This window comes from Haliotis asinina, chromosome 10, assembly GCF_037392515.1.
Source record: "Haliotis asinina isolate JCU_RB_2024 chromosome 10, JCU_Hal_asi_v2, whole genome shotgun sequence".
Lineage (NCBI taxonomy): Eukaryota > Metazoa > Mollusca > Gastropoda > Lepetellida > Haliotidae > Haliotis > Haliotis asinina.
In genome coordinates, this window is record NC_090289.1 from 29026442 (window position 1) to 29052323 (window position 25882).

Genomic DNA, 25882 nt, shown 5'->3' on the forward strand with positions numbered 1-25882 from the left:
GTTCTCTCTCTGACACAGAAACTAGATATGCGCAGATTGAAAAGGAAGCACTGGCTCTCACATGGGCTTGCGAGAGATTCCAGGACTACCTTATTGGTCTTCAGTTCACACTGGAGACTGACCACAAACCCCTAGTTCCACTTCTAGGTCTGAAGGATCTTGATACTTTGCCTCCAAGAGTTCAACGCTTTAGGATGAGGTTGATGAGGTTTGCATACACAATCAACCACGTGCCAGGTCGTGAACTCTACACTGCAGATACACTGTCTCGTGCTCCAGAGAAAGGTTCATCACGTTCTGACCTGGAGGAGGAGGTAGAGGCCTTCGTGAACGCAATCAGTTTTCCCGCCTCAGACAAGAAATTGGATGACATACGACGTCATCAACATGAAGACGACATCTGTAGACAGATTCTTCAATACTGCATGGAGGGCTGGCCGGAACGACATCAACTTAAAGGCATTGTGTCACACTATTGGCCTTACAAGGCAGATATCACTGTCTGCAATGATCTAATTCTCTGTGGTGGGAGAATTCTCATACCGGAAACGATGCGCCCCGGAATTCTGGAAGCACTCCATGAAGGACATCAGGGCATCACGAAGACACGAGAAAGAGCCAAGCAATGTGTATGGTGGCCGAACCTGAGCAAGCAAATCGGTGAATTTGTCTCTAAGTGTCATGTATGCGTTAAGAAGTTTGACAATCACCCTGAACCTCTGCTGCCATCAGAAATGCCAGAACGCCCATGGATGAAGGTTGCTTCAGACTTGTTTGAACTCAACAAACAACCTTATGTGCTAGTTGTGGACTACTACTCTCGTTTCATCGAAATTGCGAAACTCAACAGCACATCATCGAAAGTGGTGATCAATCATTTGAAAAGTATGTTTGCCCGACATGGGGTTCCTGAAATACTTGTATCGGACAATGGTCCTCAGTATTCTTCATTGGAGTTTGCAGAGTTCAGTAACGAATATGGATTTTGTCACGTCACAAGCAGCCCAGGTCATGCATCTGGAAACGGGGAAGCAGAGCGTGCAGTGAGAACGATCAAAACTCTCTTGAAATCAGCAGACGATCCGTATGCTACACTCCTGAGCTATCGATCAACACCCTTAAGTTGTGGATACAGTCCTGCTGAGTTACTCATGTCCAGACGTCTCCGGACGAAGCTGCCCATCCTACCACAGAAACTCATGTGTAGCCCGCCTGATGAAAAGAAGGTCATGGACCACGAATCATCCCGCCGTGAAGATAGCAGACTACACTTCAACAGACGCCATGCAGCACTACCCCTCCGACCACTGTGTAGGGGAGATGAGACATGGATGAAGGACAGAGGTGAGAAAGGGACTGTAGTCGACAAACTGTCACCTCGTTCCTACACGGTGCAGACAGACTCAGGAATGTACCGTCGCAACAGGAAAGATTTGAACTTCCTTCCTAAACAGGAGGTGGTGAAGTCTGAGATGTCCAGCACTCCAGAGACCAGCGCACCAGCTCCAGCGCCTACTGGTGTGTACCACACACGATCTGGAAGGCCATCCAAACCACCTGTCAGATTTGATGACCAGTACCAGTGATGGACACTATTGATCCAGTGTTGAATTTAAAGTGTTAATGAACGTTATAGTTTAAAGTTAATAGTAAGTTTTATCATCTCTGCTTTGGACTCTAATGGTAATGGTAATTATATAATTTACCTTCTCATTCCCAAGTTTGGTTTTTCGTTTAAGTTAATGAGTGAGCATCATTTCCATCCCAAAGGGAGATGTAGTGGTATCTATTATTAGCGGTCTGCAATGTCACCAAGGGCCGACAACTGTGGTTGTCTTGACTGAGTACGGCAATAAAACATGGCTCCGCTCACAACGGCTCGTTAGTGGTAATTACGGCTAATTACGGCCCTACATCCTGATACAACAATAGACACCCCCAATAGATTTCCCGACCAATTTTTAAGTAAATAATGTGACTGGGATTGAGGATTGCTCCTGGCATTTGACATTTTCTCATGTATATTACAGATTTGTTTTACAAAATACCGCTTCTGGATCAGGCAAACCTGTGATTGACATCATGATGTCAATCACAGGTTTGCCTGATCCAGACTGATTTGTCAAAAGATAAATGGGACACCTGACATTCTTCAGTCAAGTCAGCAAGTCAAAGCACCCAATCCCATCAGTCCCTCCTTGTGACCTATTAAGATCAATATAAAATGTACATCCTGACACCTGGAAACAAAGCCCAGAATAAACCATTTATTATTATTATTATCCACTCTAAGTAAACTTAGTCTCAGTGTATTTCGTTACACTCCACCCCTGAGTCTAACAAAACCCAGTAGAAGGTCGCGTCAGGTAACCTTTAAGCGACCAATGACCATCCAGTCAAACGCGAGACGGTTAAATAGATTTAACCAATCAGACAACAGCTACTATTTTGGAATAGGAGGTACTTTCAAAATATTGAGGTTACTGACACAGATCTCTCCACAAACAAAAATCCACATATTACACAAATATTTGACGTGCAGTATATACGCTTTGAAGTTTCTGTTGACATGGTTACCATTAGCTAATATTTCTGCAAGATGACATCCTTGAATATTGCCAAAAACACCATTTTCAGCGACTGTTTACTCACCGTTGTCGTTGTTGTACGTAAGCCATGTGCATCACCTAGAAGCGAGCGTAAGCTAAATAGTATTCGAAATCGTTCGGGTATGAACCTTTTCGAGATAAAACATTCAAAAGGTATATGTGAATGTCCATTTTCGCGATTTGGTAAGCTGTTCTGATTGGTCAGTCTCAAATGTTACCTGACGCGACCTCCCATAAGGTTTTGTTAGACTCAGTGGTGGAGTGTAACGAAAAGTACTGAGACTAAGTTTACTTAGACTGTATTATTATCATGACAGATATCTATTTAAGTCTCTTGTCACTATATATGTACAGAAAACACGAAAACCTATGCATTACATCCAAGATGTGGTGGAATACATGACATTCTTAAGGGATATTTTTCAAGTCTTGTCTGAAGGTTTAGTGATACAGCATGTTGTGGGAAACATCACAATGTGTGAGATAAGTGAGATATTTGCATTAACTCCGGCACTTACTGTGTTTCAGGACATGAAGCCAGTCCAGGTCCCCAAGGACAGGATTGGTCAGTTTTACAAGGGAGATTCATATATCCTTCTGAGCGTGAGTACACCTCTTTCTCAGTTACTTGAATATGGATGAATACTGAACAGCAAAAGAAACCCAACTCTGCATTTCGTCAATTTTTACATAGAAGACATAACTTGAACACATACTTTTATGAGATTTCATTGTTTATTTTTTTTTAAGTTGTGTTTCTTTTAATGTTCAGTATATATACTCATGGAAACAAATAAATAAACTCACGAAAGTGCAAGTGTTCCTATATTCTTTTCCAGGTTTCTTGTCATGGTTTATATTGCACTGAGGGTGAAAATCTGGAAATAGATAAAGGAACACTTATACTTTTATGTTTTCCCTTCTTTGTTTCCATGAGTATATTTTGGTATTGTTCATACAGATTTATAGCATCGATTCCCCTCATGGGTATAATGTGTGAGGCCCTTTTCTGGTGTTCACTGTCGTGATATTGCTGTAATATTGCTGAAAGCAGCATAAAACTAGATTCACTCACTCATCAATAGCATGATTCTGCAATACAAGTCCAGCTTCATGAATAGAAAGTGAAACACTGACATTATGGGATCTGTGAAGATCCAGGTAGAATAGGTCCTCAGCATGCAATGCTTGCCACAAAAAGCAACTATGCTTGTCGTAAGAGATGACTAAGGGGTATGGTAGTCAGGCTTGCTGACTTGGTTGACACGTGATTAATTGTGCAGATTGGTGCTCATGTTGTTGATCACTGGATTGTCTGGTCCAGACTCGATTATTTACAGACTGTGACCATATAGCTGCAATACTGCTGATTGCAGCACAAAACTTAACTCACTCACTCACATCATAATGGAATCATTGTATAACTGATTTTAACCTGACAGCTAACTGCCTTTGGACAGAGTCCTCGGGGACTCAATGTACAGGTAATGTAGGAGCTTTGCTCTTAGAGTTCAATTTTGTTTACACCTGCATCCATGGCAACCTTTTTGGACAAGGGCCATCTTCCATAGCAATGGATGAGAGTTATTTTTGCTTTGTTTAGTTGGGTGGCAGCACTAGTCATTTTATTTTTACACATTTTGTGGTCCCAAACAAAAAGATTAAACACATGTACATATATGCAATGTTTTCAGAAATATGTATTCATTATGATTTGTGTGGATGGATTATTATTTAAGCATCACACAACAATACCATTGATGATTCTGTTCCTTAGTGATGATACCATTTACAATGTGGAATCTTGGAAAAGTGATTGATGAATGGACATGGAAAATGTTAGAAGATAGCCAGCAGAAAAATTGCACTCTCAGCAAGATAGTAAACAGAAAAAATGTACATTCAGCAAGATGCAAGATAGTAAACAGAAAAATGCACACACAGCAAGATAGTAAACAGTAAAGAGCTCACTCAGCAAGATAATGAGGGAATAGTACTTAGCAGATGGTAAACAGGATATTGCACTCTCCACATATAGTAACGGGATATTGCACACTATGATGTATTAATGTGTTGGTTCCTATTTGACTTTCCCTTACCTCACCTTCACTCTTTCACACAAGGCACATGAGTGATTTTCAGTCCGTGTTGTGTGTAAGGTATTCCTCTCACAATGCCCTACTTCACAGATGGCATAACAACAAAGACGTGATTCCCACTTTTGTGGACACCACCTCGTTGCAGCCCACTGTTTCTTGTGTCGCGCGCCTATACTCACCTGTTGTACTGGTAGGGAGTTTAGAGGGGAATATGATATGTTTTATTTTAACATTACTGATAAATTTAGATTTCAGGTTGTCTTTTGAAAGCTTGTTGTTAATATGGTTGGGATTTTCATGTATTTATTTTTAATCACAATTGATTGATTAATGGAATTAATTTTACCTGAGTAAAAAAATGAGTAAAGTACCATGGCTGGAATTAATTTTACCTGAGTAAAAAAATGAGTAAAGTATCATGGCTGGCCTAATCATCTAAGGCACTGCGGTTTGCCTCCTTTCTAACACCAGAAGCCTAAGATTGTATGTTAGAACACTCCCTTCCCTGACCACTGCGCCCACTTCTCTGCCCAACCACTGGCCTCCACCTCCATATCTGTGTCACATAGTTTCAGCAAAGTGTATCTTGTAGACTGTGGTTGTAAGGGACCTCCAGACTTAGTTTGTTATAAGTTGATTGTTTACTATATATCTCAGACCTGCATCAGAGGTAAACAGAATCTGATGTGTCTTGATAAGGCCAGACCAGTTTTACAGATCCACCAAAATGTAAATTAATTTTTTTTCGGAAAAAAAAAGAGTACAATTCTTATGTTTTTTTGTGGGCCATTAATATGAACTTACATTAACATTATTCTAAGAATTTTTTTCCCCATATACACTTCATAAATTACTAAAAGAAAAATGCGTTTAGAATTTTGAAGGAATATCACTCACTGTATATATTCCTCACTGTCTTTAGGTTTTCTGAGGACAAACATCCATAAACAAGAGACAAAATTGGTCTGGCCTAATGATCAGTATAGGTCTTCAAACATATCAAGGTGTTTATGTAGAAGGAAAATGACTTTTGTGTGTGTTAGACCAAGATACAATTCAACTAGTTCATTAATCATGTTAATACATGCCAGTGACACGTGTTAGCTATGTACTTATTGTTTCTAACATGCATGGTATGTACAGGGAAAGTTATCCTTTTTACATTGTTTTGTTTGCTGTCTAATGATTTTCATTGTAAATGTTTTGTGTTTGATTTTATTACATTTGGTGACGGGGTAGGCAAATGGTTGAAACATTTATTTATCAATTGAAGACCAGGGCCTAGATTTTTTAAGCTCTCTTAGCGCTAAGATTGTTGTAAGTGCCATACATTAACATTGGTTTACGACCATCTTGGCGCTGAGAGAGCTTAGAAAATCTAGGCCCAAGTTCAGTTCTGGTTTTGGGTGTGTTCTATGGTTATGTGTCAGCAATCTCCAAACATGTTAATCACAGGATTAACTTCTAGATTTATTTACAGGATGACATCAGCTGGAATATTCCTGAGAGCACAATTATGCATTAGGGTACAAAGTAGACATATTTCTACAAATGATACTAGTGTCTTAAGCAGTCTTATCGCCTAAGCCCTTAGGTCCTTTTTGTACTGTCACATTATGTGATTCAATTTCATTTGAATTCGATATATGTATCCATGAGTCGTCTCCCTTGGTAAACAATGTGCCAAGAATTTGCAAATGTACCTTGGTTCATGAAGATTAAACGATTAAATTTTATGGACACTCACATTATCTTTGACGAAGGATCAAGCAGAGCAGGACAACAGCAGCATGATGTATTTCAAATACTTAAGCTCAGGATATTATTTATACATATGACTGAGTTGTTCAGAAAATGTGTAGCAGCCCTCAATGATTAATATATCAATACATCTGCAGTGTCCTGAATCATTGTTCTGTTGACATAACTTAATCTGTAGAACAGGGTCAATGTTATTTTTGTTCTTTAACAACACTTTTTCAGATATCATTAAAAAAAGTAGGGGGCATTCCATTTTGCAAGCATTTCACTAGCCAAGGCCAATGAATTACGTTCATGCAGAGTAAATTGTCACATTTCCCTTAATTTCTCTTCATCAGCTGTTTCATCATTGGCTTCATCAGTTGCAGTTTATAAATCTTGTAGATCCAATATCCCCTACTATTTTTACATGGTGTTTTTGCAAAAGTTTTTTAGTCTTCAAGATTAATTTCATTTAGCAGTTTTGATTTCATATTTTGTTCTCATTATTACATATTATTTAGAAACCATTTTCATGTCACTGGCCATACCAATCCTGAACAGCCCTGGTTGTTGACTGAGTTTATGGAGGCACATTTCACTGTGTTGTCTGTCAGATGGGCTAGAAAACAATATTTGTGGGTTTGAATCCCCAGTTTACACTGATTATGTATCCAGGTTGTTTGGCACCGTACCATAGGATAAACCAAAGCCATGTAACATTTTAGCTTCACTCAATATCGTTTTTTTGGCATTCCTGAGTACATGCTTGTTGTAAGAAGCTAGTAATGGAATTGGCACATGTCATTGTGTCCCAGTTGCATTGATTGATGCTCATGGTGTTGATCACTGGATAATGGAGCCACCATCTTGCAGCAGCAATATTTATGAGTACAGTGTTAGACACAAAACAGTCATATAATGCATCATCACTTTCAACTGATACATTGGTTATATTGCTGACTGGTATGACACACGCATTCTGGTAAGGGCAAATGGTAGGTATCTATTTCATTATCATCTTGAAGAAAGTCAGTGATACAAAGATTTTACTCAGATGTTCCTTGTAGCCAGTGTGTTTGTGAAGAACTATACTATCAGATTTGACAGTTGTATTACATGCAAACTGTGTGTTTCAGATGAAAGAGGTGAAGGGTCAAAGGCTGGAGCAGAATATCCACTTCTGGCTTGGCAGCAAGACATCACAGGTAGGCTTTTAACAGTTACTCAGTGGACATTACAGGTTGGGATGTGCCCCTAGCAACCTGAGGTTTTCTAAATGAATAAGAAGTCACCATAGTTGATAGCAGGTACCACAGTATGTTTCTGCACCTTTGTGCTCTCTGCTACAAACAGTAGGTCCCTGGTGGATGCTCATGATCCTGCAATTCATTGTGCCGATGGACATTGAGGTAGCCTAGTGGTTAAAGCGTTCACTCATCTACAGACTTGGGGCCAAATATCGATCTCTGAGCAATTCTGGATGGGTCTGATGAAGCATTTGTTTGCATTGTTGCAGGACGAGGCAGGGGCTGCAGCATATAAGACTGTAGAGCTGGATGACTTTCTTGGAGGGGCACCAGTTCAGCATCGTGAGGTGGAGGGCCATGAGTCAGAGCTCTTCCTCAGCTACTTCCCCAAAGGACTCAAGTCAGTTCCTCTCACACTTGTCTACTTGCTTCTTCCTTCTCTGAACTGTTGCTGGAATAAAGTTTGCTTAATTTTCTGTGTTGTGAAAGCCATGTTATACAGGCCTCTAGCCTGTAGAATGTAAAAACAATGTCACTTAGATACTGTGTTCAAGCAAAAGTGAGTTGTGATTGGTTTGCTCAGCTTCCCAGCGTATACACCTGATAGAAAGGATAAAAGGATAAAAAGTCAGCCAAGGGAGGTAACAAATTTATCGGGCTTAGCCATAGATTCATCCAGGGTATAGTGGAGACTCATCGGAATGTATAACCTGGAGATCTCGAGGATGTATTGAAGTTGACCATCCATAAAACGTCAGAAGACCCTCAGAGGAGATTATCTGTTTCAGGACTATTGAGGGAGGTCACAAGTCAGGCTTCAACCATGTAGATAACACCTTCCAGATCCGTTTGTACCAAGTAAAGGGCAAGAGGAACCCACGTATTTCACAGGTATGAGTCTTACTTAATAGTCCCCTTGTTTATGTGATAACTCAGCTTTCATTTTTTTAACAGTGTCATGTCACACACTCCTCATGTATTTCATATGATGTTACTTACACAAATGCTCTGTATGTGATTATAGCTAAAATGGATAGAATTATGAAAATGACCGCTCGTTATCAGAAATGAGCGGTCCACTGTAACTTGATAACGCCCGCAAAATGCTTGACGATGGGCCATTATCAAGCCCGTTGTTAGGTGACGTCATAAGTAGCTCAGCTGTTGAAGTTCAATCAACTCCGGCTCGAATGAACTTGGGTTCATTATTGACCATATATCTGGCTCACATTCGTTACATGTGCCTGTGCCATTATGCACTTTCCTGCCTGTGCCAACCATAACAATTGTACCATAAATGACAACATACAGCAATGAAAATATCAACTTGAAGTCTAACGTTGTTGATGACTGAAAACAATGGCGGCTGGTAGTATGAGCATAGGTCAAGGTCGAATGTCGTCGCTCTCAATAGTGACGTCATCTGTGTTGTTCTATGACGTTTCTATATTTGCAAAATGTGTGTCAGTGACCTTCGTCGCTTTGTTGTTGGCAGTAAATGCTTCTAAACCGATGCCACTGTTTTTATTCTTATTGTATTAAAAATTTTATTCATTTTAGCTATAATAACTATAACGCTATTTTTCAGGGCATTATCATTTGCAGAAGCCCTCGGTCTTTTCAACTGTCCTCCTTCGTCGGGCAGTTAATGAAAGACCTCAGGCTTCTGCAAATGATAATGCCCTGAAAAATAGCGTTACCCTTATAACATACCATGTGTAATAACTTGTAACATCACATGTGTTACAGTGTATTTTGTACTGTTTATTGTGTGATACAGGTTGATATCAGCTGGGAGAGCATGAACCATGGCGACGCCTACATCCTGGACCTTGGTAAAGTCCTCTTTGTGTGGGTGGGCCAAGAGAGCTCCAGAAAGGAAAACTTCAAGGTGAGTGTGTTACATGGTAGCAAAGGGTAGTTTGTCTTGGGGTACTTTTACAAATACATGTCTTGATGGGGTGGTAGGGTAGCCAAGAGGTTAAAGTGTTCACTTGTCACATCAAAGACCCTGGTTTGATCACCGTGATTGGTACAATGTGTGAGGCCCATTTCAGGTGTCCCAGCCATTGCTGGAATATTGCTGAAAGCTGTGTAAACCCATACTTAGATGTGTGACACAGGAAACTGAATGTGTGACCAATTAAGCATAAGACTTGATGACAGCACTCAAATTTATCTTTTCCTATCACTCCATCTGGAGTAATGCTGTAACTGATGCTTTTTGTACAGTGAGTGAGCTTAGTTTATGCCCCTTAGCATTGTTTCTGCAATGTTAGAAATGGACTTCACATATGTAGAGAATCGAATCCATGACTTCAGTGTGACAAGAGAAAGCTTTAACCACTAGGGTATCACACTGCACCTTATAAATTAGAATAAAAGTGATTGCAATGTCACTACTTGGTTTGCTGTGCCCATATTTAATACTTTACAGGCCGTTGGTTTGAGAACAACAACATTCTTACCTTTCCCAAACAGCCATATTGCAATTATTACTTACCCAGGTAGCATGGCAGCATTGGGCCAGCATTGGGCCACTGCTGTAAAAAAAATTGGGCCAATGCTGGCATTCAGCATTGGGCCAATGCTGATTATCAACGTTGGCCCAGCATTGGCCCAATGTTTGCAGGCCAATATGTAGCCAATACTGGCCCATCATTGGCCCAATGATGGCGTGCCAGCCTGTAGCCAATACTGTGCCCTCCTTTTGCCAGTCATATCATCCTGGCTTTTTAATCTACATATATGATTCTTCATTGCCTAATGCCAAAAAATCGTATCTTGGTTTTCTCTGCCATCCATCCCTTGTGATTGTGACAATCAGCATTTGTAAAGATACTGTAAAACACTTTAAAACACTGTATGTACCAACTGTAAGTTAAATTCTAAGGTTTCTTAACAAGAATGTTTAAGAAAACATGTTTAATTAAAACGTTATGAAACGGAACATGTGTTCACATATCATTATATATCTTACAAAAAATAGAACTTTAACAAATATCTACGAATTGTCTTAAGATATGCAATTCAATAGTACTAAAATGTGTGTATGTCATAAATAGTTGAATCTATGCGGTTGAAAACAGAAAACAAAATAATTAAATGTATCTTCTTAACTTTAATTCTCTCTTTTATAATAATATGTAATGAAATGAGATTCTATGCATCATCAAAAATCATGCTTCATTAGTTTTCAATGAAAATGTACAACTCTCAAAACTGTATTACCATTAGACTTGCAGTGCAGTGATGCCACAGCATTGTGACGTCAAAAAGTTCATTGACAGGGCACTGTACAAAGTCTACTGTCAAAACGATATCTCCCATGAGCTGACACACGATCTCACACAAGCGATATCTCCTGTGGAACACAGTTTTTGATGATGGAGTTGTTTATTGTACGTTTGTTGCAGTTTTATGAGGCTTTCAAGTTCGCAATCAGACGCCATTGTGCACACTGGGTTCTTCCGTGCTGCTTCTGAAATGGAAATTGAAATTGGACGTAAAAGTACATAAAACTGCTGTATCAATAATTCTCTAATTTCATTAAACATTTCAATGTATATTATTGTGCATTGTCATATATAAAGCCACAAGTTTGACAATTCTAGATTGCCTTACCTCTGAAGCTCCTTTCAATTTTGATTAATATTTAACTACATCAAGTTTGTATGTTTCAAACACTTTCCTTTCATAATATAATTTTAAATTTTAACAATCCCAGTCAGTCAAGTATGCAATTGTTACCAAATGTGGTATTGATCGAAAAGCATATGTATTTCTGATTACAGAAAACTGACAAGTAAAGTAGTGAAATGAAATGCTGCTGTAAATCGTGAGGATGGCCATGTTTAACTCAGTGGCACTTACGTATCAAATTACAACCATTTCCAAATAACCCATTTATCCTTTAGTAACATGTTTGCATTATATTTATATAACTGTGAAAATATGGTAGACTATACCTTTCTTTAATGATCCTGGTATATCACGAGGAAAAGGGACTTGAAATCTGTAAATCCTCGGGCAAGTGCAAGAGTGAACACTGGTGTAAGATACCGCTCTAAGGAGAAATTCTTCAGTTGACAGTCTGCAGCAAATGCCTGTTTCAAATGTTTCCATTGTTTGTAGTTTCTATTAAATTATAATTAGACTATAAACTTTTATCTTTCGCAAAAACACTTGTGCACTGATTGTGTGAAACTGGACAAGGGCTTTTTAGATATATTTGTAAGTTAATCTTCAAGTTTCACAACTAAAAGTAGCTCCGGGCAGATGAACTGATAAAGAGGTTAAATTTAGAACACATGGGTCAGTGCTGGGAATCTACTAGTAGCAGCTGGTGGCTGAGAGACAGTGGCTCTCCGGCGGTGGCCCAGTGCTGTGCCAATGCCGTGAGCCCCGTTGCCGGCACAAGCGTAACTCGCGGCAGTAATACAGCATTGGGCCAATGCTGTCATGCTACCTGGGTATTATTATCTTAAGATTTTTGATCGCACATTTTCATTTTGGATTTATCATGGTTTCAGTCCCTAGAACATGCCCGGTCCCTTCGTGATGAGCGTCCAGGAGGTATTGTTGTAGCTGTTGAAGATGGAGAGGAAGAAAAGATGACAGCAGATGAGAAAAAGGTTTGTGACATAGCTGCTGTAATATATACCCCAACAGAGTATTACAGTTTGATAACAAAAGTTTCATGCTAGTTCTCAGTCCTTTTTAACAAAAGCTGTTAAGCTTTTATGTTTCTCATTTTGAATCCTTTGGATGAAAGGCTTTAAAGTCTGATGAATTGAATGTTGTTTTCAAGTAATGACCTTGTCTGTCTGTGAACACACGAAGACCAAATGGTCAACTGGTGGCTATCTCTATTTATAATTATGTTGTTTCTGTTTCCACTGCAAACAAGTGTGACTGGTTCATTCTAATGTATTTATAAAGGCCACAGCTTGAAACTGTAACTGTTCCATAAATCTTTTGACTCTCACACACACTTTGCTCTAATCAGACATATTTTCTTGCAGCTGTTTGAGCAACATCTCCCCCTGAATGAGAAGTCACAGGTCAAGGCCACAGATGCTGTTGCTTGTGATAATGTGTTTGAAAGGAAGAGTGCCGAAAATATGAAACTGTTCTCGTAAGTAGCTAGTAGATGGCCATTAAGATCTGGGTTAGAAACAGTCTTCAGCTTGTTGTGAAAGACTTAACCAGACAGATTGACCTGGCTGGCATGAGTGTCACCAACTATGTAGATCAATGCACACAATATGCCAGTCACTGGATTATCTGGTGGCAGATTCATTTACTTACAGAATATTGTCATGTACATGGAACATTTGTGAGTTTGTCATCACTTGAAACAACCAGCCAGCAAAAACAAAGTCAACTGTTATTATTTTTTTCAAGCAAATTTGATTGAGACAGTCCCATAATGAAGTCAACAAGTTGAAGACCCAAGTTCTTTTCCGCACTCACTCACTCATTCACTTACTTACACTGGCATTATGACCACAAATCTAAAGAATGCATGCCATCGTATTTTATTGTTTATCTTAACCCCCATGACAGTAATGTACTTTTGCTCTGCACATGAAGTACATTCCTTTTGCAAGAAAGTTGAAGATGCTGTTGGCCTCACAACTGATGTTATATATGTAGGTGTCGAGAAGAAGATGGGAACCTGACCATCAAGGAAGTGAAAACTGGGCCGCTGTCTCGTAAGGACATGACATCAGATGTAAGTCCAAATATGCATGCATTGAAGATATGAGTATATAGAATATATTCCATGTGAGACAAATATATTGAGTAATGGATTTGTATATAAGTAGTGAATTATAAGAAGAATCTTTATGAATGCCAAAACTTTCTGTGTAACTGACAAAAATTGTAAATTTTCTAATATCAGGATTCCTTCATCATTGACTGTGGGCCAGAACACATCTGGGTGTGGATCGGCAAACAGGCAACCAAGTCCGAGAGAGCGGAGGCTATGAGGAATGCTGTGGTATGTTCAAATGTTTTAGCGGTAGTGGGATAGAATAGTGGTTAAAGCAGTTGGTCATCATGCTGAAGATGTGGATTGAATTCCCAACGTGTACAGCCCATTTCTAGTGTACCCTGTCATCATGTTGGAATATTGCCTAAAGTGGCATAAAACCAAACTCACTCATTTTTTTACCTGAAGCAAGCTAGTGGTTTCATCTTTTTCTTTACTGACTGCCTCCATGGTATAGTGGTTAGAATGTTTGCCTGGAGAGTGAAACATCATGGTTTTGATCCCCAGCTGCGTCATACCAAAAGACGTTAAAATATGGTACTTGATGCCGCTTGGCATTACTGGGTACAGCAAGGACTGGTTGGGTCAGAGTCAGTATTAAGTATGAATACTCCATTCAGATACATAACAGTGGCATGGTATCTCAGTGAGCTAGCATGGTAAAACCAGCTTAAGTCTGGGCTAGTACAAGCAGACACATATACACTTGTATGTCAGCACGAGCGAGATATTCTTAAGTGCATTGCTAAGACCCATTTCAAATCACCTCTTTTTCTTGCTCATTTTCATTCATTGGCAGTCATGGTGATTCACTGCAATGTGAGTCACGTGAATCCATATTCCATTTCATTCTACAGAGACATCTAATACAAACTCATAATATTTATCAGGTCTATTTGCTGATTTTAACTTGAATATTGAAAAGAAAATACAGAAAAATGAAAATTCAAAAGTTTGTTGGATAAATGTTTATTTAGTATATTTTTTTACTATCTCTGCAATCTGTCACCCCTATAAGATAAACTGAAGGACTGGATGTGTCACCCAATACCAGTATGTAACAAGTTGCAGTGACACATCTTGGGACTTTATTATTATTAAGAAGCAATTGAGACTGTATTTGATTTATGTTGAACTTACATTGCACACAGGCTCAGGAGGCATGTTTGTCAAAGCAATCTATCCATTGTTGTAATGGATGTAAACCAGCTGTGGTATTTGATGGGGTCAAACTATAACTTACAGACCTATTTTTACATTTGAATCTTCGGACTCGATTTTATTTCAAGTAGTTTATCATCTAGTTACTTACTCTTGTTGTAGGGTTTCATTCAGAAGAAGGGCTATCCAACAGATACGCCAGTGACTCGAGTTGTTGATGGTGGCGAGCCTTCAGACTTCAAATGTCTCTTCCCAGACTGGCCGCAACCTCCACCTCCAGGAAAAGTCTACTCAAGAAGCAGAATAGGTGAGACATTGTGCAGGTGTGGGTGTAGATGGAGCCCACATGGGATGCTTTCAGCAACCCATTCTTACACTAAAGGGCAACTATGCTTGTCGTAAGAGGCGACTAATGGGATCGAATGGTCAGGCTTGCTGACTTGGTTGTCGCATGTCATATCGGTTCCCAATTGCGCAGATTGATCCTCATGTTGTTGGTCACTGGATTGTCTGGTCCAGACACGATTATTTACAGACCGCTGCAATATAACTGGAATATTACTGAGTGCGGTGTAAAACTTACCGCACTCACCACCCAAGGCAGTCTACTCATCCTATGATAAACTATAGAATATGGATGGCGTAAGCTTTTTTCAGGGAATCTGGAGGACATAACATTTCTGCCACCTTCTACCTGGAATATTGTTGGGCGTGGCATTAACCAACAAACATTAATTAACATATTTATTCATGTGATCATGATGGGTTTGGCAAACAAGCATAAAACATGCTTATATCAGTGCCAGTCCCTAACAGTGATACAATAAATACATAACATTTGTGTGATGGGATGGGATGTCTTGGGGAGTGTTGGTAATTTTTTATCTTGTTTCTGTAGCAAAGACTGTCCAGACCAAGTTTGATGCATCTACTCTGCACAACAACAACACTGCCCTGGCTGCTGAGAGTCAAATGTTTGACGATGGCACTGGGAAAGTTGAGGTGGGTTGACCAACAGGTGTTTGTCCTGTCAGGGTTAAATCATAAAAGTGCTGACCATGACAATATGAACAAAGCAAAACATGTTTACATGTTGAACATAACACCTGACTTACAATAAATGGGAACCTCAAGTTATTGTTCACTGTTCACCTGCTGCATAAAGTTTTCAATTAAGCTATTTGCATTGCTGAAAATTGAGTGTTTTACGGTTCTCAAAGTATGAACAGATTCTTTTTGTGCTAATGTAGTTATTTCTTTCTTGAGCTGCAAATATTACAGCAATATTTACTCACTCACTCAAACAGTTCTTTTAGTAGTGTAGTTGAGGCACAAATGAGCAGTCACAGACTGTACAGGATGGATGGTTGACAATTCAAGCAGTGTTTCACATGTGCTTTCTCAAATGCAGGAAACACACTGAAAACCATGGGTCACATCTGGTTGCCTGGTAATACCCTGTCACAATTAGTTGCAGCATTGAGGGTGTGGTGGTGTAGCCTTTTGGTTAAAGTGTTCGCTTGTTACGCCAATGACCTGGAATACAGGTGCAATATGTGGAGCCCATTTCTGGTGTCCCCTGCTGTGATGTTGCAGGAAACTTGCTAAAGTAGTGTAAAACCCTACACACTCACTAACTGACAATAGCAGAAAGCATGCGTTTCTGAAAGATCATTTATTTGTTACACTGAATTTGTTGCACCTGTTTGCAAGTGGGAATAGAGTAGCTGGAATAGTGGTAACACAGCCTTACACCATACTCACTCATATTTAAGAATAATGTATTGATTATGAGAGACCTTTATTCATTAGGCTAACCTTGACTTTTGTACAGGTGTGGCAGGTGCAAGACTTCGACCTGGTAGAGGTTGACAAGCACACCTACGGGGACTTCTATGCAGGTGACAGCTACGTCATCAAGTACACATACAAAGTGAATGGTCGCGACCAGTACCTCATCTACTACTGGCAGGTAAGCTTGGGCATACCTGGGGCTTTTGATGTGGAGAATTGTCACAGTTGGTTGTGTGTTTCAGATGAGAATGAGTTATGGTATTTTCTTATTACCATTATAATAGTTCAGGTTTGTTTGAAACATGAAGATACAGGTTAGAATTGGTCTTCAGCATACCATGCTTGCTGTAAGAGAGGACTAACAGAATTGGGTGCTCGTGCATTTGATCACTGGATTGTTTGATCCAGACTTGATTATTTACAGACTGCTGCCATATACCTGGAATATTGCTGAGAGTAGCGTAAAACAAACGCAATAAATAAAACCAGTATCAGAAATAAATTCAGTGTGGGAGGCCACATGGCAGACTGTACCACTGCAGTGGCCTGTTTGTGTGATCAGTCACCTGCAGTGTGTGATCAATGACCCCTTTGTGTGATCAATGGACCTGCTTGCCATTGACAGGGAAGCAAGTCTACAGCTGATGAGAGGGGGACGTCAGCACTGAAAGCTGTGGAGATGGATGACGCTGTTGGAGGTGCCGCAACACAGGTGGGAACTCGCAGTAATGAAAAACAAAGTACAACAATAGTAAAGAAGAAAGTTTGGGAATAATGAATATAATGTCAAAGGGGTGATTTTAAACTCTTTTTAGGTTACTAAAATAATATTATCTGCTCAGAATTAGGTTAATCGATTCTGCAGAAAGAAAAGAGAGTTTTGCATTATTTAAAAAAATATTAATCCAGGAAAAAATTTGATTAATGGTGAACTTGTGGTATGGCTCTGATAGTGTTTATGAAATGTTAATGAAAAAAATACAAAGATGCATACCAATTTACCAAGTGCACATTTTACAATCTTTTTCATAGAGATCGTCCTTGGGGTACATATATACATTTTCTGCTGCTTGAAAATGTCACGTGACAGTTGTATTGATGATCAATGTTTTAATAAAATATTGTACAATAAACAAAAAGTCTTTTTTTGTTCATTATACCCTCACCACGTGGAGTCACCCCTCTGCCGCGCATGTGCAGGCAACCAGGTAAGCATCCAAGTCCGTATCATCATTCCTTCTGCTGTCACCATGGTGTACGGATGTGCTGGAAAAAGATTAAAGTTCTTGGAACGAGTTCTCTCTACGTACTTTGAAGATGTCTGAATCTTCCTCTACTGTATGTATGGTTTATTCGTTTGCTAATAGAGAAACAGAACAATTTTTAAACCAAGAGCTAAGTTGTTTGTGACTTTTGTATTAGCGCTGGCTTTCCTGTGGGCTAAGCACATGTTGCTCTCCCATGGCAGGAAGCTGGAATCCCCGCATGTTGAAATATGGCGTCTTGTACTAGTTCACATTGCGGGTATTCATGTAATTTTCAATGTTTTGTACGTGATAGTTATAACAATATGTGCTGTTGTGTTTGCCGTTAGCTTATGCCTGGCATAATTGGCTTTCAGGCATTTACGGCGTGTACTTCGTGTGGGACTAACATCCCTCCCCAAGATCAGGACACTATGTGCTTATGTTGCCTTGAGAAGGCTGTCCACGACCCTGAAGTCTGTGAACTTTGTAAGGGTTTCTCCCCTGGACCAGGAAAAGGAGGGCGACAGACTTCCTCTTTTATAAAGAGTTGTGGGAGGGGAGCCGTCAGAGCTTCCCTCGTCCAAGACTAAACATGCTAAGCATGATAAACCTAAGTCTAAAAGTAAGCCTAAGTCTGCTTTTTCTTCCTCTTCTTCAAGTTGTTTTGATATGATATGTTTCAACAGCATATGGACTTGGTGAAGTCCCTCGTCCATGAGTCTGTTGGAGGTCTCCGGCAGGAGTTGCTCATGCACTCTGGACAGGGGACAAAGAGTTTGGGGGACGGATCGCCGGGCTCTGTTCACTCTGCTAGCCTCAAGATGTCTATTGACCCGTTGCCTTTGGCTTCGGGTCCGGACATCTTGGCTACACCGGAGAGGGAGGGTTGGCTCCCAGTCCTTCTCTCGGTCTTGGTGCAGGGTCCGTTGAGGATTCCTGGGGTTCCAGTCTCTGCGCCATCCCTCCCCATGAGAGCGGAGGACTCGGTTCTGTCCGAGCTTCCTCCTGCGTCTCGGGACAGGGATACTGTACAGTACTGCCTCGGTGACTGGAGTGGAAGGTGCCTTGGGCTCTTCCTTCCTCGTCCTGAGTCGGGGTGTGGGTCCTCTTTCAGGGAGGATTCTGCCTTGGCCTCGGGCTTGGATGTCAAAGCTATGGATGTCAGGGAAGTGGACGAGCCCGATGGAGCTTTCTGCTTTTCCTCGCACAGGCTATTCCCTAGGCCACAGTCCTGACTAGCCACCCGGACTTGGCTGAGTTCCACCTGCCGGGTGAGGCGTTTGCCTCTAGGCAACCCTTGCAGATGCAGCTCCGCCTTCTCCCCTCCTGGCTGGTACCCGCCTACGCTTTGATCTACCTGAGCTTGTTCGGCGCTACCAGCTGGAGGACAATTCTCTCTTCCTTGTGCTGGTTGTGGACGAGTGCGTGTTCACTTTGGTGGCCCTCGGGTGAGGCTCGGCTTCCTCGGGTGCTCCGGCTGCCAAGCAAGGGCGTTTAGTTCCACCTTTTGCCCAGTCGGGAGCCCCCCTGAGGCAGACATACCGAACCTATGAGGAGGTCTACCAGAAAGCCATGAAGGAGGTTCGGGGGGTGGTCCATGCGGCTTACCTCCCCGAATGTAGTTCTCCTACGTCAGTTATCCGAAGTGCAGTGATGTGCGCGGTCATGGGGATGCGCAAGCTGTGGCTGTCGACGTTTCGGTACTCGACAGCAACACAGCAAGCCTTGCTGGCCCTTCCGTTTCGGCCGGGAGCGACGTTGTTTCCAGCAGGTCATTCGGGAGGCTGCAGCAGCTGCAACGTCTTTAATAGACTCGAAAGCCTTGCTTGAGCAACCACAGGTTTCTCGCTCCTGTAGCGAGTTCAGTCTACGCACAAGCCTGCTGGCTGGCTTTGGCCACTGGGCAGGAGTAGGAAGAGGAGCAGCGCCACCAAGGGCAAGGGAAAGGAACAGACCTCTTTGTCTGGCTTTCAGCAGCCTTTTCGCTGGCGCGGGGGCTCTGCCCCGACCTACCACTAATTCCGCCGGCTGTTCCCGCAGGACAGTCCCTGTCACACCCAGTACTGCAAGGGAGTACTCACACCCTCTTGCCGCATGTCTCATTGCGGGGCCGCCTCTCCCTCTTCCTACTGGAATGTGAGAAGGCAACACGAAATCCTTGAGTGCTGTCCACCATTCGTGTTTGCCATCTACAGCTGTGGAAGCGAGGCCCGCCAGACTTTGTTGGCTTAAGGCGCACTCCGGTGCTGGCCTGTCCAATCAAGGCGGGTACTCTGTGGAACAAGGTTCAGGCTTTGTTGGACAAGTCCACAATAGAGTGTGTACCCCAGGGCGAGGAACAGGCAGGATTTTACTCCACAGACTTCCTCGTTCCGAAGGACGGTGAGTTCCGTCCCATTCTCAACCTCAAGGGGTTGAATCGCATGTTAAAGGTTCCATCCTTCAAGATGGAGACACTTCGCTCGGTGATCTCTACTGTTCAGCCCAACAATTGGCTTACGTCGATCGACCTGAAGGATGCGTATCTTCACGTGCCGATACACCCGTCGTTCAACCACTTCCTCCGGTTCTCTTGCAACAGGGTGTGTTACCATTTCACGGTGCTCCCCTTCGGCATCTCCATAGCCCCAAGGGTGTTCACCAAACTCATGATAGTGCCGGCTACTCTAGCCAGGTAGCAAGGAAGGCGTTGTCACCCTTACCTGGACGACTGGTTGCTCAGTGCGCTATCTCAGCAAGCAAGTCTAGACTCAACTCATGTGATTGATATTCTAATTCGGCTAGGGTGGATCATCAACCTCAAGAAATCCGACCTGGTACCTACCCAGGACTTGGTTTTTCACGGGGAGAGGTTCACAACACATCAGGGTCTTGTGTCTTTGTCGCCCGACCGGGTCAGCAGAGTACGGGAGATGTTGTCTTCCTTCTTCTCACTGCTGCATGCCGCAGCGCGAACTTGGCTTCATCTCTTGGGTCACATGGCGACTACCATCTCTGTGGTATGGCGGGCACGGTTGAGGATGCACCCCATACAGCAAGCTTTGGAGAGTCTGGGCTCACTCAGAGGATCTGGAGAAGTGTCTCACAGTTCCCGGTGGTTGTCTCGTCACCTTCAGTGGTGGACCGATGTTGGGAATCTCTCCAAGGGGGTCCCTTTTGAGCTCCCAATGCCAGCTCTTACAGTTCAAACCGATGCGTCCCTCACGGGCTGGGGGGTGCGTTCTGTGCAGTCTGTCGGTGTCCGCACGCTGGTCTGAAGCTGAAGCCATCAATGTCTTAGAACTGAGAACTGTGAGGTTGGTTTTCGAGCGCCTTCTGGATCATGTCAGGGGCCAGGTGGTTCGTCTTCAGCTGGACAACCATACAGCCATGACTTACATCCTGAAGCAAGGCGGCACGGTGTCCCATGTGCCATGGGATTTTCTCCTCTGGTGCGACAAGTTCAACTGTCAGGTGATTCCGGTTTATCTTCCGGGGCGGGAGAATGTGCAAGCAGACGTGCTCTCTCGCCGGATCCTGGCCTTTAGTCTATTGTACAATATTTTATTGAAACATTGATACAACTGTCACGTGACATTTTCCGGTAGCAGAAAATGCATATATGTACCCCAAGGACAATTCTCTTCAAAGAATTGGAAACTTCTACAGGTTTGTCTAAATTATTGTGACTGATTTTGAATTCACACTAAACCAATATGTTTCAGATTCGAGTTGTCCAAAATAAAGAACCCCCACACTTCATGGCCATGTTTGGAGGAAAGATGGTCATCTTCAGTGTGAGTGGCCTCAATAGCATGGGTTAGATTGATCATGTAGGGGTTCTGCTTCCTGATTGGTTGATCTCACTTTGAGGCATAATAATGTTTGTATTCGTATCTGTAGTTACTGTAGGTTAGAGGTCAGCTGGATTTGTACCTGATGTGTTTCAAAATTAATGACCTCTGGGCACCATAACTGGTAGTAACTGATTGGTGGTGAAGTTCTCTCTCTTGCTACAAGTATGAACTGTTTGAAGTTTTGGAAAGAATCCAAGCTCATGGTTCTTACAACATGATTGTTTTGAAGAACTTTGAAGAGGAAATTTGCTTAAGTTCTCTGTGTTTTGGACACAACAGGAAATATTTTTGTTCATGTTTTTCTACCACTTATATCCATTTTCATGTTAATTGTCAATTGATGAGAACAGAAAGGGTAATGACTTCAACGACACTACAGAAAGTAATTATTTCCATTTTCATTGACATTTGAACATGTCATGTTTGTAGGGTGGCAAAGCGGGCTGGCAGAAAGGGGATAAGGATATGGGCCCAGGCGACAAGTACATGCTCCAGGTTCGGGGAACATCAGAACTGAACTGCAAGGCTGTTCAGGTTAGTGTCAAAGATACCACAACGGGGACTCAAACCACAGTACAGGCTGTGACAAGTCCCTGTTGTACTACTTGGGTTCAAGACCCCCAGTTCATGCATCTAAAGCAATAATACCCTACAAATGTACTTGCAGATAGGTTCAAGAGTCCATTTGCAAATTGGTTAACAGGAGCCAACATGCCCACCACAGAATTATTTGGAAAAGATATCTTGACTTGACAATACTTAGTCAGTTAAAGGACTTGAGAAGACCTAATTACACTCATCAACATATTTATCTCCCTTGAAAGTAGTTTTACTTGTGTGTTCAGTTGCCAAGCAAAGATATAAGTTTTTAAATTTTCAGCCATTTGTTTCCCAATTATGTTTTTAAATTGTATTCAGTTTGTTCAAGTTGAATATTAGTGGAAAAAGTAACCAAGGTGTGATAGTTTCCTGGAACTATGTCCCTTGTAACTTTTACCAGGTAATTTCCTTGTGTATAGTACAGTTTTATTTGAAATATTTGAATATATGAATGGAACTAAATAGGAATCTCATCAATAATATGTTTTCTGTCCTTTTTCATACCTTAGCATTGTTTTAATCATCTGCCTAGTAATTTAGTTTTAAGCAATGCCATTACAGGTGGACCTCTCTGCAACATCACTCAACTCCAACGACGTGTTTGTGGTATTTACCAAATCAGCAGTCTGCATCTGGGCAGGAAAGGTAACTGTGAATGCCATGTCAAAGTGCACCTTTATTATGTCGGAGACCTGGGTTCAGTTCCTAACATGGGTGCAATGTATGAAGCCTGTGTCTGGTTGCATGATATTGCTGGTAACCTGCTAAAGTCAGGGTAAAGATAAAACCAAACTCACTTTTCATCCTTCAACTGCTGACATATCATCACACCTTGTCCTCCTAAATTTCAGCCTAGTTTGGCAATGATGGAAACTGGACTTATGTTATCAGTTTCTCCCTTGGCCCAGGAGGACGCAGTTAATAGTAAAATTCATAACTGGAGTTACAAACTTTTATGATGATAGTTTCTTAACACCCGTATATACTTGTCGTATGCAATGAAGCTTCTGATTTGCATTAAATATTCTATTTAAAGATAGTAGTATTAAGTTTAAAATATTAGTTAATATTTCTGAAATTTAAGAGTTGATTCAATCTTTGTTCCAGGGTAGCACAGGAGACGAGCGGGAGTATGGAAAGAATATAGCTTCCAGGTCACCAAGGTAATGCTTTAAATAGTGCATGGGTTGTCTGTCATATGGTCATACAAATTCTGTCATGTATTGTCCTTGTTGTTATAACATACAGCGATACACTATAATAAATTATACTGCCCGAAAATCACAATTGCTAGATACTAAATTAAGACTTTACACAGGTTGTGAGTTTTTGACTTGTGATACATAGAATCAGAAACACAAGCTGCTAAATGAATCATTGTGCTGTTTTAAAACTTCAGAAGTTATAACATATTTAAGATCTGTGAAATCAAAAATAATTATAGAATTTGTATTGACTGCATAGTTAATTACAAAGCAGAAAACTTCAGGATTATCTTCATTATCAAGAATTTTATGGATTTTTGTGTTTTGTTTTAGGAGAATTATTGCATGCTTGTTTATTGATTTCAGAACTCCTGAGATGGTGTTTGAAGGGCAGGAAAAGGAATCTTTCTGGAATATTTTAGGTGGCAAACAGCCTTATGCCAGTGACAAACGGTTACAGGTAGGTATCAGACATTATTTATTATTATTAGTTTTTAGGGTACTGTGTTTGGCATTTGAGTCAGTATTGGACAAACAGATCATTTGATGACACAAAAATGTATTTAAGTTTTGAAACCTGTATTCATCAGAATGCATGTGCAAGGTGTCTCTTTAGAATTACAATTACATCTCTGGAAAGATGCAGTGAAGTGGTTATTGTATGTTTTTCCCTTTCTTATCCCCTCCTTTGTCAAAAGTGCTTACATTTGTGGTTATCTACAAGGTGTAGGAGATGAAATATAAATGAAATATGTCCGATTGTCCCTCCCCATCAGGATGACGAGTCAGCCCATCCCCCTCGCCTGTACCAGATTTCAAATGCATCCGGCAGAATTAGAGCGGAACAGATCCAAGACTTTGTTCAGGTAAGTTCATAGTCACTGCTAGACATTAAGCAGGAGCCTGGTGGATCAGTGTCACACAATCTGTATTCATGGACCCAAGAGTCACTGAAGTAACTGAACTTGATCACTTTCAACATTATAATTATGATCAATTCACTGTCAAACTTAAAGGCAAAGACTAATATTTGGTTGATATATAGATTCAAAATATCCTAAAATATTTACTTCTGAGGTGAGAGCATCTTATCATTTTAACCAGTGTAAACAGCTGTACCAAATTTAAGCATAATGGCTGAAATTATCAGGGATTGTGTGTAATGTCAGATTTATTCATACATAGTATACATAATAATTGTCTTGATAGTTCAACATTTACTTACATGCATGATGTAGTTAATATTGCTTTCATGCTTTACAACCCACTACATATGTTCAAGTACTATAATAGTTTCCTGTTTCCAGGATGACCTTGTGCCAGAGGATGTGATGCTGTTAGATGTGTGGGATGCCTTGTATCTCTGGATTGGATCTGGATCTAACAAGAAAGAGAGGGATTCAGCAGAGACAGTTGCTCTGGTATGATGCATGATGTGTTACCATGGTAACTTTTAAACCTGTCCCATGTTATTTTCTGACCTCTTCCTGCTCTGTTGATGCCAGTTGGCAATGTGACTGGAACCCTTAGAATGTTTCCGGGTTCCTGAACATGCCCAGTAGTTCTGTGAGATAAGATAACTTCTATTATGATCAGATTTCCAACATTGATGGCATAAGACTCGCTTTACACAGGGTGTATGTTAGGGCTGTTGTGATTGGTTATATTTGATGAGTTGAGCAGTAACCCTTTGTGAATTCACTTTGTCATTTATGATCACTACAAAGAGTTATTATTTTTTATTTTTTAAGCGTACATCACTCGATATACATTTTATTCGCCTTGTAGTGTATTTGTTGCAGCCTTGGGTATATAAAGGCAGAAAATGAAATGAAATAATTACTTTCCTTGCCATTTGTGTTCCGTGGAGGTTTCTTGTTAAGATCCCAAGTTTAGCATGTTGCACCATCATTATTCAGGAATACTTGAGCACAGACCCGGCAGGGAGGGACAAAGACACGCCCATTATCAAGGTCAAGCAGGGTCTCGAGCCACCAACATTTACTGGCTTCTTTGGAGTCTGGGACCGAGATCTCTGGAGCGTAAGTCTTGCTTAAACACTAGATCAAACCTCATAGAGGTATAGCATGTACGGATTTCATTCATGAATATAACAGTATAGCATAGAGTTTTTGGGGGGGAATGGGCAGGTATGTGTGTTTAAAACTGCACTCAGCAATATGCCAGATATATGGCAGTTGTTTGTATATAATCAAGTCTGGACCAAATGATCCAGTGATCAGGAGTATGAGCATCAATTTATGCAATTGGTATATGATGACATATGTCAACCAAATTTGCAGGCCTGACCTCCCGAAACTGTGACCCCTTGAGACAAGCATAGGTTACTGAAGACCAATTCGAACCCAGATCTTCATTGGGTTATAGCATAGAGATATGTCATTCTTTGTAGTAACAGAAGGTAGCATAACGCATTGAAGTTTATCATTTGGCATTATAACATGAAAACTTGGTGTAAATAGTTTTTTCAGTGACACAGGGGTATTACTACAGAGATCAGTATGTCATTGGGTGGTGAACAAGAACACTGTCTCAAGATTG

At 41.0% G+C, this 25882-nt stretch overlaps 1 protein-coding gene across 2 annotated transcripts in view; it reads left to right on the forward strand.

Moving 5' to 3' along the window:
• LOC137298361 (advillin-like) overlaps positions 1-25882 on the forward strand; it is a 53850-nt gene that overhangs the window by 22699 nt on the left and 5269 nt on the right. Inside the window, exons 3-24 of one of the 2 annotated variants that reach the window (XM_067830582.1) lie at positions 3138-3212; positions 4052-4093; positions 7588-7656; positions 7968-8098; positions 8487-8589; positions 9479-9589; positions 12231-12332; positions 12723-12835; positions 13357-13435; positions 13607-13705; positions 14801-14945; positions 15537-15640; positions 16473-16610; positions 17058-17144; positions 21384-21455; positions 21945-22049; positions 22677-22760; positions 23223-23278; positions 23687-23780; positions 24097-24186; positions 24628-24741; positions 25240-25362. In XM_067830582.1, coding sequence (XP_067686683.1) covers positions 3138-3212; positions 4052-4093; positions 7588-7656; positions 7968-8098; positions 8487-8589; positions 9479-9589; positions 12231-12332; positions 12723-12835; positions 13357-13435; positions 13607-13705; positions 14801-14945; positions 15537-15640; positions 16473-16610; positions 17058-17144; positions 21384-21455; positions 21945-22049; positions 22677-22760; positions 23223-23278; positions 23687-23780; positions 24097-24186; positions 24628-24741; positions 25240-25362 — 2136 coding nt within the window. The remainder of the gene's footprint in view (positions 1-3137; positions 3213-4051; positions 4094-7587; positions 7657-7967; positions 8099-8486; positions 8590-9478; positions 9590-12230; positions 12333-12722; positions 12836-13356; positions 13436-13606; positions 13706-14800; positions 14946-15536; positions 15641-16472; positions 16611-17057; positions 17145-21383; positions 21456-21944; positions 22050-22676; positions 22761-23222; positions 23279-23686; positions 23781-24096; positions 24187-24627; positions 24742-25239; positions 25363-25882) is intronic. The other variant, XM_067830583.1, reaches the window with a different exon arrangement.